General features: G+C 35.3%; 1 protein-coding gene across 1 annotated transcript in view; it reads right to left on the bottom strand.

Moving 5' to 3' along the window:
- Window positions 1-3,376: 3,376 nt before the first annotated feature.
- The window catches only part of MANEA (mannosidase endo-alpha), a 72,049-nt gene continuing 60,955 nt past the window's right edge, over window positions 3,377-14,470 (bottom strand). Inside the window, exons 3-4 of the mRNA XM_052645981.1 lie at window positions 4,903-4,979; window positions 3,377-4,046 (exon numbers count right to left, since the gene is read on the bottom strand). Coding sequence (XP_052501941.1) covers window positions 3,377-4,046; window positions 4,903-4,979 — 747 coding nt within the window. The remainder of the gene's footprint in view (window positions 4,047-4,902; window positions 4,980-14,470) is intronic.

Raw genomic sequence — 14,470 nt, forward strand, 5'->3', positions numbered from 1 at the left:
CTACACTAGGGGACATAAGTGTCCACCCTTAATTCAAAATTTAGGTAAAAACTTTTAAGGACTGCTTCCACATGTAAGCCCTGTAGAGTTTATGAGCAGTCATTATGTTTAAATTTCATAACTCTGGTCAGTTTCAGAAAAGGTTTGGTTATGGCTCAGTCAGTAAAGAAGTGAAGTGAAGTGAAGTGAAGTCGCTCAGTCGTGTCAGTAAAGAATCCACCTGCAATGTGGGAGACCTGAGTTGGGAAGTTCCCTTGGAGGAGGGCATGGCAACTCACTCCAGTATTCTTGCCTGGAGAATCCCCATGGACAGAGGAGCCTGGTGGGCTGCAGTCCACAGGGTTGCAAAGAGTCCAACACGACTGGGTGACTACATACAGCACAGCACAGCACAAGAACTTAGTAGGTTCTCTAGTGGTTTGTTACTTTGATGTTTTAAAGTGAAACTGAAAGTGTTATCACTCAGGCTCCTCTGTCCCTGGAATTCTCCAGACAAGAATATTGGAATGGGTTGCCATTTCCTTCTCCAGGGGATCTTCCCAACCCAGGGATGAAACCTGTGTCTCCTGCATTACAGGCAGACTTTTTACCAACTGAGCTGGTTCAGGAAAGATCAATTTCCTAAAGGATGTCAGAGCAATACGATTATGTCCAAAGAATAAAAAATAGAAAATTTTTAAATTTGGGAAATGGTTTATTATTTTTCTGTATATAACACAAATTCACAGATTTTAAAATTATGTATAGTTAAAAGATGTCTTCTTTTAAAATGCTATATAGAGTGCTGACTGAATACTACTTTTTAACTGTTAATCAGAAAGTAAACATTTCCTAAATAATTTTTTATATCTAAGATAAAATTTATTCTGTGCATGCTCTTGTAAGATGAAAGTTAACTATTTTACATAACAAAATAGTCATTTTTAAATTGTACTCTTAAAACAAAAAAATTAATATAGAACTGAGATCAACATTAATAACAGCAGTTTTTTTTACAATATCAGTCCTCAAAAAGGGAGTAGTAAAAGAAAGATTTGTTTTTTATACAGTCAAAAAAATTAGCCTGATTAAACCTTAAATAATTCATTTTAATCCATGCATTATATATATTACACTACTTCTCCCTTTAAACAGTTCCTTTAGTTTATTAAATTAAATAAAAGCAAATAATTTCTGTGATTATACAATCTAAACTTGTTGTGAGTTAAATGGTAATGAATACCTGAGGAAGATTTTGAAGTGTTCTTCCCTAAGAATAACACAATTAATAGAGAAAATTCTTTCAAATAACTTTTTTTAAAAAAGAAAATAAACATATTCAAAGAATTATATATTAGTAAACTATCTTTAGAGCTGATTTCAAATATTCTTCCCTTGAGAATTAACTTTCTGTAATGAAGACAGAATCTATTTTATCTTAATTTGAAATCTGGCTGTTAGTGGCTGGTTGGGGTAGTGTGTTGGGAACCACAACAAAGCTCAGAGGTGAGTCTGCGATCCTAGATGATCTATATCTGTAATGAGAGCAGGAGATAAATGGTGGTGTCCATGCTGAGGATTTGCTGACCTTGTTTTTTATACTTCCTCTTAACCTCAGAACTGTTTCATGAAATTGTCTATTATGGGTTCAAGCATATAACATAAGCAAAGACAAAAATTCCTGTGTGGTAGATATCTCTCTAACTAAACTTTAATAAAATATAGTAAGTAATAAAAATTATTAGGTATGACATATTTAGAGTTTACCCCTAATAAAACATTTAGTGGCAAACTGTAATAAAAACAAAAAAATTCCACAGGTTATATCAGCATGAGTGTTCCTATGAATATGGTTAGTTATAATATAGTGAGTTATTCTTATAATTTCCTCTAGAAAGTGAATTTACTAATTACTATTGTACTAATTTCCCATGGTCTGAATATTCTGAGATATGGCAAATTCTCAAGTTATAAATCAGTTTAACATTAATCATGCCTCTTTTCAAAGACATGCTAGTTTGCTTTGAAAGCACTGCTTAAAAATAACTCATTAGACAATGACATTTATGACAAATTCCACTATTTGTTTCTGAATGAACATCCTTATATTCTGACTATATGTATTCTGTATTGCTAACATTTAATAAATATCTAAAAAATATTCATGTAAGAGCACATATATTAGTTTTTTTCTATAGTTCTAGTTACAAATATTAACTAAAATAACAGAGTGTCTTTTATTCTCTAGTTTTTAAAGAGATTCATTTTTTACAGATGATCAATTTGTCACAATATGACAACAGACCACAAGTCTTTATCCTGTTAGGTAACATAAAAGTATAATGTTTTTAGATAGGGATATTATTATATACAATAATTTAAAGTCTTTTAAATTAAATATTTCCATTATTAAATGTTACATCTAATAAAAAGTCAAACTTAGGAATGAAATTTTATTTCCATATCCTTAAAATCTGAAATGCTACGTAAATTTTCTCTATTAATTTTAGTAACAATAGCTTAAAAACTTAAAAGGTGGCAATCCAATGTTAGTATCAACTTTTTCTTAACAATTCATCTCTAATTAATATTAAATTTAAAAACATGAATAATAAAACAAGTTAAAGATTGACAAGATATAAAAATAGTATTTTAGGCATTGTATTTCCATAATAATTGTAAATTGGCTATGTTTTTTTCAATAACTGAGAAGCAATTTTTAACTTTTATGAAAAGCCTTTATGAAAAGATTTTCCTTCTGAAGTCTGGAATTCATTGTTATAAAGTAGAAACATTAGACATGCAAAATACCTAGCAACCTCTAGGAAACCAGAAACCTGCATATGATGATATATACTGTGTTACAGAAAGCAGGCCTTCATCTTAGTAAGGCGTAAGGCATATTTTCTGCTGAAGAATTATTGGAACGTTTTCCAGAGTCTGAATGCTAATAGGACAAAGTTGATCAGATCATTAAAAAATGAACCATGTGTATTATCTTTTACATCTTTGTTCTTCAACAGACATATCAGATAAATACACAGTTCTATTTCTTTGGGTGCAGAATATTAGCATTAATTGTGTGCTAACTACTCTATGAAACACAAGCAATTGCCTATTGTGAAATAAAAACAGCTATCAAAGCAAGATTTCAATTCCAGTCACAGATTCAGCAAATTTATGCCATAAGGAATATTATTTGCACAACTTTTCTCTCAGTGTAACACTGTGAAAGGTGGTAATGATATTACAATCCTTAACAATGTACAAATTATTTTTATTAGAGATAATGGTAACAGTACATACTGATTTTGACAGTTTTCTTCCCATAACTGAAAACAAAAGGAATGTATTGAAATTAGGTAATTTCTATAATTATTAAACTTAAATCAATCCATTAAGAAACAGGTTGTGTGCTAAGTTCCTGGTGACCTAATGCATAAATTGCTCTTTCCTTTCTGTATTTTTCAGACCACTTGCGAGTTAGCTCTAGATAAAGACTTGGTTTATGAGGCCGGTAATCCAGGTACACAATATTACCGGTTCTTTTGGGAACAGCTCTTTCAATCTGAGTTCCTTCATGCCACTCATTAAAAGAGGTGATGGAAATTATACTGGGGTGGGCTTGGAGTGCAGCACTCAGAGCAGTCTCATAGTATTTCCCGTTGATTCGGTTACGAGTGTTATGAGAGTTCCATGGTCGGATGCTGGTATCTATGTATCCCGGGCCCACACTTGGGATGAACATTAGGTCGAACTGATCACAAAAATATTTTATCTTAGCCCAGTTTTCATAGGATGAGCCATAAGTAAAGCCATTTGTGGCAAAGTATGTGTAAATTCCATCAAAACCACCTCGAAGAATTCCGTATCTATGCTTTTTATCTACTAGAAGTGCAATAAACAATGCATCATAAGGAGAGTTGCGAATGCTCTGAGACCCTGAGCTGGTTAACAGATTGGCCCATTTTTGAGATGCTGTGATATAGGAATCATAGATATAAAACATTGGAAGAGCATTGCCATTCTTAGTCTTGTACCTGTAAAAGGCAGGATGATTTCCATATCTAGAATATAAACATATACAAAAATAAAATGAAAATTCATGTCTTATTTCCCATGGCCAATTATTTATGTACTGAAAATGAAGGTAGGTAGTACAGTTTAAGTGTATTGTTCACCTTCTTTGTGGAATTAGCTATGTAAGTGTAATCATTAAAGATACATTTTTAATTTTACACATTGGGAAATGAGATACTGGATATATTAAGACATTAACAAACAAGATAGTAATTACTTATATGGAGGTTTAAAAATGATGACTAACACAATAAAAACTCCATTTTTCTACATGAAGATACTGCTTTTGTGTGTGTGTGTGTGTGTGTGTGTGTGTGTTCTAAGTGATGCATGCCCCAACTGTTGCTGACATGTTTCTTTGTAAGAGTATGGCATCTGTCACAGACTATTATCAGTAAACCCTTAAACAAAATGAAACTGTACTAATACTTTCCCTGTAAACATACTGAAACATAAATGAAAATATTAGATGTGAATCTACCATATCTAACAGCAATTCCCATTTCATATTCTGAACTTCTTTTTTTAAAAAAGACAACTTTATATTCATAAAATTTACAGAATAATTTGGTAAATTATTTTTACAAATATGTTACAATTTTGTAACAATTTAAAATGCTAGATGACAAACATCAGTCTAATATACACATAAGAGTAAAAACAGAAACTTGTAATTATTCATAGAGAAATTGAATTATAAGGAAATTCAGAAAAGTTCCTAAAATGATTGCAACATTCATTACAAAATTAAATTGATATTAATGTCATACTATGTCATTCAAATCCCTCAAATATAATTTAAATATACTTATAACAGGAATTATAGGAGAAAAGATTTCTTACTTGTCTATAATGTACTTGACATTTTTGTACATGTTTTTATCATCTCGATTCTTATATGGTTCAATGTGAAAAGTGACCTAAAACAAAAAATATTGATAGAGAAAAAATTATGATTAAAAGTAAAAATGAAATAATAATAAACTGACTTAACCTTAAGATGAATACCTTATTGAAGTTGACTTAAATAGTTGAGTAACAATGTGTTAATTATTGCTGTACAGCAAAATGACTCAGTTATTGCTGTACAGCAAAGTGACTCAGTTATAGATATATACATTCTTTTTTTATATTCATATTCTTTTCCATGGTGTATCATGGGATATCAAATATAGTTCTTCATGCTATACAGTAGGAGCTTGTTGTTTATCCATTCTCTATATACTAACCCCAACTTCCCATTCCATTCCTCCCCACCCTACAGCACCCAACAGTCTGTTCTCCATGTCTGTGATTCTGCTTCACAGATGGTTCATTTGTGTCATGTTTTAGATTCCACATATAAGTGAACAGCATGTGGTATCTGTCTTTCTTACTTCATCTTGTACGATAATCTCTAGGTCCATCCATGTTGCTGCAAACAGCATCGCTTCATTCCTTTTTAATGGCTGAGTAGGATCCCATTGTGTATATGTTCCACATCTTTATCCATTCATCTGTTGATAAGACATTTAGGTTGCTTCCATGTCTTGGCTATTGGGAACAGTGCTTCTATGAACACAGGGGTGCAAGTATCTTTTTGAATTATAGTTTTGTCTGGATATAAACCTAGGAGTTGTATTGCTAGATAATATAATTATATTTCCAGTTTTCTGAGGAACCTCCAGAGTGTTTTCCACAGTGGTTGCACCAAGTCACATTCCCACCAAGAATTCAGGAGGGTTCCCTTTTCTCCACACCTTCTCTAGTATTTGTTATTTGTAGACTTTTTAATGTTGATCATTCTGACTTGTGTGAGGTGGCATCTCATTATAGTTTTCATTTATATTTCTCTAATAATTATTAGGTTGAGCATCTTTTCATTCGGCTACTGCCATCTGTATTTCATCTTTGGAGAAATGTCTAATTTAGGCCTTCTGCCCATTTTTGGATTGGTTTGCTTGTTCTTCTGTTACTGAATTGAATAAGCTGTTTATGTATTTTGGAAATTAGGCCCTTGTTGGTTGCATCATTTGCAAACACAATCTTCCATTCTTTAAGTTTTCTTTGCTATGCAAAAGCTTATAATCTGATTAGGTCTCATTGTTTTGTTTTCATTTCTATTGCCGTGAGAGACTGGCCCGAGAAAATACTGGTACAATTTATATGAGAGAATGTCTTACCTATGTTCTCTTCTAGGAGTTTTATGGTATCATGTCTTAAGTCTTTCAGCCATTTTGAGTTTATTTTTGTGTATGGTGTGAGGGTGTATTCTAACTTCATTGATTTACATGCAGCTTTCCAACTTTACCAGCAACACTTGCTGAAGAGATTTTTCTTTGAATTATCTTCAGTTTCCTTTATTAATGTTTTACAGTTCTCAGGGTATAAGCCTTTCTTGGCAAGGTAAGATGAATACTTACTGAACAAAGAAGTTGCTAGAGAATTCTAACAAACAGTAATAATGTTTACCAAGTGCTTTCTCTTTTAAATAATTCTCTAAATATTTTATACTTTTTAACTTCAGTTAATTCTCACAACTCTATAAGGTAGTTAGTATCTCCATATGAAGCAATCAAAGATAAGGCAGCTCAATGAGTTGTCACCCAGCCAGCTGGAGGCAATATAAGCAATCTGAATTCAAAGCTCAGATGTTTGATCACTATGCAGTGGTTCATCCTATATGCTTATTCCTTTTAAAGAGTAAATAGGAATATATTCTATATTCAGAAATATCTTTCTTTAAAAAAAGGCAAAACGAAGTATGATCTAGAAAAACCTGGATTCTTTTTTCATGTGCGAACATTAAGTTTACATTTAAATGAAGTAAATAGCAAATGTCTTTAAATGACAGATTCTCCTATACAATTAAAATAGCATTTTACAAAATAATATACATTTAATATGTACTATTCAAATAATTTATAACAAATTACTTAAAAACACACTATACTGAACAATAATTTTCAGAATACTCATTATTAAATACACTCATTATTGATGTGGCTTATACATCACTACAATGATGATAGAAAGCAGCAAACAAAAATACTTTTAAAATACTGTGCACAGAAAAATTCAATTTTTCTAACCAAAAAAGGTTATATATAAATGAAGAAAAACTAATTTTGGCTACCAAAACCGTTCTGTAGGTCATTTATTATTAGCGGAATAGATTGTCATTTAAAGGAAAGATCATGTGTACTCTATCTACTTAAGATGTGCAAAACAACTATGAGAATTTTCATTTTTATTACTAATTTTACTGACTTACCATTAAAAATCTTTATGGAAATCTAATAAACATTGATAATATTTTAAGTTTAGAGTGGTTCCTATGAGGCATGTATGGAATTAGAGACTTATGTGCTACTGCAATATAAAATGTCTTTGTTTTCAACTACCTTAATTAAAGTGAAATGTAGTTTGCATTAATCAGTGCTACTGTTCTCATAGAATTAATTTTAAAGTCAGACAACATTCAGTGTAACTCACTTCCCACTTTTAATAATATTTCAGTAATATTAGACAAAGAAAGGTTTCGGTAGTAACAAAATGTATTCATTTCTGCAGTATACTCTAAGTCCTGCTAGGGCAGATTTTGCAGTAGCTCTGATATTTCCTTTTTAACTTCAATTGAAAGAAAACTGACAAGGATATTTGTATTTTCATACTCTTACATAATGTAACCTTGGATAATCTTCCTTTAGATGCAACATTTTCTAAGTAAGTTTTACTTTATATATAAAGATACCATATTTAAACAAATATCCTACATTAAAATGAATTTGCTTGTAAAGTTGCAAACTGTAAATGGCTTTCTTTCTATAAAATGCAGATCAATACATTTATAGTAATTCAATAAGCTATTATTGATATACAACACAATATTATCCTTCATATTTCTAACTCATTAATGGTAATGATATTTCTTTGTAGGTTTAATTAATAATGTGATGTATCACCATTTCACTATTCTCTTTGGAAAATCTATTAGACCAATACTACAACTTTAAAAATGACAGAATCCTATACGTGTTTTAATCAGATGTCTGCAATATCTTTATAAGGGGAAGTAAGAGTCATATCTCTTTAAATTCATGCCTCATTAAATGGTGTTTTTCCCCCATAGCAGTAAGTTGAATTGGTGTATCACTATGCAGTTACAGGAGAGGGCAATGGCAACCCACTCCAGTACTCTTGCCTGGAAAATCCCATGGACGGAGGAGCCTGGTAGGTTGCAGTCCACGGGGTCGCACAGAGTCGGACACGACTGAAGCGACTTAGCAGTAGCAGCAGCAAGAGTCATATAGATGTTTCCTCATTTCATGCTTCTAATTTTAACCATGCACCCAAAGTGAACCTCTTAAGTGAAAACCTGATGATCCTGCAGAGTGGGATTAGAAACATGATGGCATAAAATGCTCCTATTATTTATTCCCTTTTAAATCAACATATGAGATATTCATACATGAGAAAAAGTGCCTCTGTGATGTTTTAGGACCTAGTGTCTTACGCCAAGGAACCCAGGAGTTGTCTCACCCACCACGAAGATGATAACAGACAAACTTCTATTTGAGCTGGGAAACAAGAGGAGTCAGCCAAACTGCCTAGACTTTTGCTCCTGTCAGGCAAAAACTGGGTAAGTGAAGACCCAGGCAGGCACTCACATATGAGACAGAGAACCTGACGAAGTCTAATCCTCCCAAAGAGAGACTTCAGCACATAACTGGAGACCAAAAGTAAGTAATTAAGTAAACAGATAAATGGTAGTTTGGTGGCAGTAGACAAACTTTCTAAGCATCAAGTTCTGCCTAAGGAAACACTGAGAGGGGAAAAGAAAGTTGGTAACTGCCTGGCTAAGCCAGCTGGACTGAAAAGTGGCTGAAAAGATCCATTCTCTCCACCAGTACCTAGAGTACTAAGATATGAAATTTATAACTAGGGGAAGGGAGGATATTAGGAAAGATGCAAATAAGAACTTCACTTGGTGGGAAAGGGACTGTTCTTAGCAGCAGTCCACCTAGGAGCCACCGGGATTACCCTGCCGGAACTGCAGGCATTCCCCGTGTACCCAGTGCTAAACTCACTCTTTACTGCCACTCTATGTTGGCTCCATGTATGGGTTCCCAAGGGCCACTGCCAAGAGAAAGCTCCAGTAGAGTGAGGGCGTGCTCAGAAACTACAAACTGGAGGTATAGCAACCTTTTAAAAAGAAAGAGAGAGGGCAGGAAAGTTTAAAAATTCACTCAAAAGAGAAAACAAAGAAGACTAGAGCAGCTACAAATTCACAAAAACAAAGTAAAAACTCTAATATCAACACTACAATAACATACCATCTGCTGAAGGCAACAAGAAAAGAGTTAAGAAGTTATCTACTAATTCATATGCAAAAACAAAAGTGCAAATCTAAAACAAATATGAAAGATCAAGGACACATGGCATCACAGAAAAATTATCTATTTCTAGTGGTCAAACTCAGAGGCACAGAATATTGCAAACTATCTGATAGTTGAAAACAGATGTTAATCAACAGGTTACAAGAAAACTCAAGACAATTCAATAAAATCATGAATAAAACAATTATTTATTAAAGAGAATGAAGTTTTCAAAAGAACCAAACAAAAATTCTAGAACTAGATAGCATGCAGAATATTTAGCAGGGCAGAGAACATGAAGATAGAATGACTGACTTGGGGGAAAATTTTGAAATCACACAAAGGAGAAGAGAGAACTGAAAGAGAAAAAAGAGAAGAAGATTAAAGAAAGCCTACATGGTCTACAGATATTCATCCATATATCCTGAAAAATGTCAGGATAAACAGGATTCCAGACACAGAAGGCAGGGTCAGGGAGTTAAAGAAATAATAGATGAGAACTTCAAAAATCTGAGGAAAGATTTGGACATACAAGTCCACAAAACTAGTAGATTGTCCTATTATCTCCACACAAAAAGACAGTCTCCAAGATATTAAAGGTAAGCAGGGGGAAAAAAAAAAAGAATGAACCCTACAATGGACTGCCATTAGGCTATCAGAAGATTTATCTGTAGAAACTCTAGGCCTCAGGGCAGTGGAATGACATATTTGAAGAACTGAAAGATAAAAATGGCCAGCCAAGAATACTTTATCGAGCAAAGTTATCCTTCAGCTAGAAAAGACAAGTAAAGGCTCTTCAGAATAAACAAAATCTGAGGGAGTTCACCATCACTATACCTGCCATGCAAGAAATGCTGAAAGGAGTTTTTCAAGCTGAAATAAAAACATAAAAAATTACACAGTACTCTGATAAAGATGAGAAATACACAATTAGACTTAAAACACTGTAACTCTGTAGTAGGATGGTGTGTTAACACATTACTGTCTAGAAATGTATTAAAGGCCATAGGCAGCAGTTTCTGTAAAAATCGCCCAGTCAATGATGTGTTAACAGCTTCCCAGGTGGCTCCAGTGTTTAAGAACCCACCTGACAATGCTGGAGATGCAAGAGATGCAAGTTCAATCCCTGGGCTGGGAAGATCCCATGGAGAAGGAAATGGCAACTCACTCCAGTATTCCTGCCTGGGAAATCCCAGGAATAGAGCAGCCTGGTGGCCTACAGTCCATGGGGTTGCAAAGAGTTGGACATGACAGAGCTGCCACACATACACTCAACTATAGTCTAAAGGTTAAATGACAGTAGGAAAAATAACTACTACAAATTGTTAATAAATATACAATAAGAGGTAAAACTTCCTTGGTGGCTCAGACGGTAAAGTGTCTGCCTACAATGTGGAAGACCTGGGCTCAATGTGGTCCACTGGAGAAGGGAATGGCAAACCACTTCAGTTTTCTTGCCTTGAGAACCCCATGAACAGTATGAAAAGGCAAAATGATAGGATACTGAAAGAGGAACTCCACAGGTCGGTAGGTGCCCAATATGCTACTGGAGATCAGCAGAGAAATAACGCCAGAAAGAATGAAGGGATGGAGCCAAAGCAAAAACAATACACAGTTCTGGATGTGACTGGTGATAGAAGCAAGGTCTAATGCTGTAAAGAGCAATATTGCATAGGAACCTGGAATGTCAGGTCCATGAATCACGGCAAATTGGAAGTGGCCAAACAGGAGATGGCAAGAGTGAACATCAACATTCTAGGAATCAGCAAACTAAAATGGACTGGAAAGGGTGAATTTAACGCAGATGACCATTATATCTACTACTGTGGGCAGGAATCCCTTAGAAGAAATGGAGTAGCCATCATGGTCAACAAGAGAGTCTGAAATGCAGTACTTGGATGCAATCTCAAAAATGACAGAATGATCTCTGTTCGTTTCCAAGGCAAACCATTCAATATCACAGTAATCCAAGTCTATGCCCCAACCAGTAACACTGAAGAAGCTGAAGGTGAATGGTTCTATGAAGACCTACAAGACCTTTTAGAACAAACACCCAAAGAAGATGTCCTTTTCATTTTAAGAGACTGGAATGTAAAAGGAAGTCAAATACCTGGAGTAACAGGTGAATTGGCCTTGGAATATGGAATGAAGCAGGGCAAAGGCTAATAGAGTTTTGCTAAGAACACGCAACTGGACAGAGCAAACACCTTCTTCCAACAACACAAGAAAACTCTACACATGGACATCACCAGATGGTCAACACCAAGATCAGATTGATTATATTCTTTGCAGCCAAAGATGGATAAGCTCTATACAGTCAGCAAAAACAAGACCGGGAGCTGACTGTGGCTCAGATCATGAACTCCTTATTACCAAATTCAGACTGATATTGAAGAAAGTAGGGAAAACCACTAGACCATTCAAATATGACCTAAATCAAATCCCTTATGATTATACAATGGAAGTGAGAAATAGATTTAAGGGACTAGATCTGATAGATAAAGTGCCTGATGAACTATGCATGGAGGTTCGTGACACTGTACAGAAGACAGGGATCAAGGCCATCCCCATGGAAAAGAAATGCAAAAAAGCAAAATGGCTGTCTGGGGAGGACTTACAAATAGCTATGAAAAGAAGAGAAGTGAAAAGGAAAGATATAAGCATCTGAATGGAGAGTTCCAAAGAATAGCAAGAAGAGATAAGAAAGCCTTTTTCAGCAATCAATGAAAAGAATTAGAGGAAAAGAACAGAATGGGAAAGACTAGAGATCTCTTCAAGAAAATTAGAGATATCGCGGGAACATTTCATGCAAAGATGGGCTTGATAAAGGACAGAAATGGTATGGACCAAACAGAAGCAGAAGATATTAAGAAGACGTGGCAAGAATACACAGAAGAACTGTACATAAAAGATCTTCATGACCAAGATAATCATGATGGTGTGATCACTTACCTAGAGCCAGACATCCTGGAATGTGAAGTCAAGTGGGCCTTAGAAAGCATCACTACGAACAAAGCCAGTGGAGGTGATGGAATACCAGTGGAGCTATTTCAAATCCTGAAAGATGATGCTGTGAAAGTGCTGCACTCAATATGCCAGCAAATTTGGAAAACTCAGCAGTGGCCACAGGACTGGAAAAGGTCAGTTTTCATTCCAATCCCAAAGAAAGGCAATGCCAAAGAATGCTCAAAACTACCGCACAATTGTACTCACACGCTAGTAAAGTAATGCTCAAAATTCTCCAAGCCAGGCTTCAGCAAACATGAACTGTGAATTTCCTGATGTTCAAGCTGGTTTTAGAAAAGGCAGAGGAATCAGAGATCAAATTACCAACCTCTGCTGGATCATAGATAAAGCAAGAGAGTTCCAGAAAAATATCTATTTCTGCTTTATTGACTATGTCAAAGCCTTTGAATGTGTGTGTCACAATAAACTGGAATATTCTGAAAGAGATGGGAATAACAGACCACCTGATCTACCTCTTGAGAAATGTATATGCAGGTCAGGAAGCAACAGTTAGAACTGGACATTGAACAACAGGCTGGTTCCATACAGGAAAAGGAGTATGTCAAGGCTGCTTATTTAATTTAAATGCAGCGTACATCATGAGAAATGCTGGGCTGGAAGAAGTACAAGCTGAAATCAAGATTGTCAGGAGAAATATCAATAATGTCAGATATGCAGATGACACCACCCTATGGCAGAAAGGGAAGAGGAACTAAAAAGCCTCTTGATGAAAGTGAAAGAAGAGTGAAAAAGTTGGCTTAAAGCTCAACATTCAGAAAACGAAGATCATGGCATCTGGTCCCATCACTTCATGGGAAATAGATGGGGAAACAGTGGAAACAGTGTCAGACTTTATTTTGGGGGGCTCCAAAGTCATTGCAGATGGTGATTGCAGCCATGAAATTAAAAGACACTTACTCCTTGGAAGAAAAGTTATGACCAACCTAGATAGCATATTCAAAAGCAGAGACACTACTTTGCCAACAAAGGTCCATCTAGTCAAGGCTATGGTTTTTCCTGTGGTCATGTATGGATGTGAGAGTTGTACTGTGAAGAAAGCTGAGCGCCAAAGAATTGATGCTTTTGAACTGTGGTGTTGGAAAAGACTCTTGAGAGTCCCTTGGACTGCATAGCGGTCCAACTAGTCCATTCTAAAGGAGATAAGAAGGCTGAGTGCTGAAGAATTGATGCTTTTGAACTGTGGTGTTGGAGAAGACTCTTGAGAGTCCCTTGGACTGCAAGGAGATACAACCAGTCCATTCTGAAGGAGATCAATCCTGGGATTTCTTTGGAAGGAATGATGCTAAAGCTGAAGCTCCAGTACTTTGGCCACCTCATGCGAAGAGTTGACTCGTTGGAAAAGACTCTGATGCTGGGAGGGATTGGGGGCAGGAGGAGAAGGGGACGACCGAGGATGAAATGGCTGGATGGCATCACGGACTCGATGGACGTGAGTCTGAGTGAACTCCGGGAGATGGTGATGGACAGAGAGGCCTGGCATGCTGCTATTCATGGTGTCGCAAAGAGTCGGACACGACTGAGCGACTGAACTGAACCGAAAAGAGGTAAATTGTAACATCAATATACAAAAGGGAGGAGCAAAATAGTGGATAACTTACAAGGTCATAGATAAGGTTGTATAAACCGAAAATGGACTGTGATATCTTAGAGATGGTTTATATAACCTCCCTTGATAACCACAAAGCAAAAATTTAGAGCAGATCAACAAGAGGGGGATAAAAGAGCATATCACCATGAAAAATAATCCAGTTTACAAATGTAGGCAGGAAGAGATAAGGAAAAAAGAAATAATGACAATACAAAACCAGAATGTAATCAATAGGACTACATATAATAATTACTCTGAATGTAAACATATTGACCTCACCAGTCAAAAGGCACATAGTGACTAGATGGATAAAGAAATAAGACCAAACTGTGTGGTGTGTTATCAAGAGACCCAGTTAAGCTTTAAGGATGCACAGAGACTCAAAGTGGAGGGATGAAAAATATACTACATGCAGGTGGAAACTATAGTGGAATATCAA

Source organism: Budorcas taxicolor, chromosome 9 (genome assembly GCF_023091745.1).
Source record: "Budorcas taxicolor isolate Tak-1 chromosome 9, Takin1.1, whole genome shotgun sequence".
In the NCBI taxonomy this organism is placed as follows: Eukaryota; Metazoa; Chordata; class Mammalia; order Artiodactyla; family Bovidae; genus Budorcas; species Budorcas taxicolor.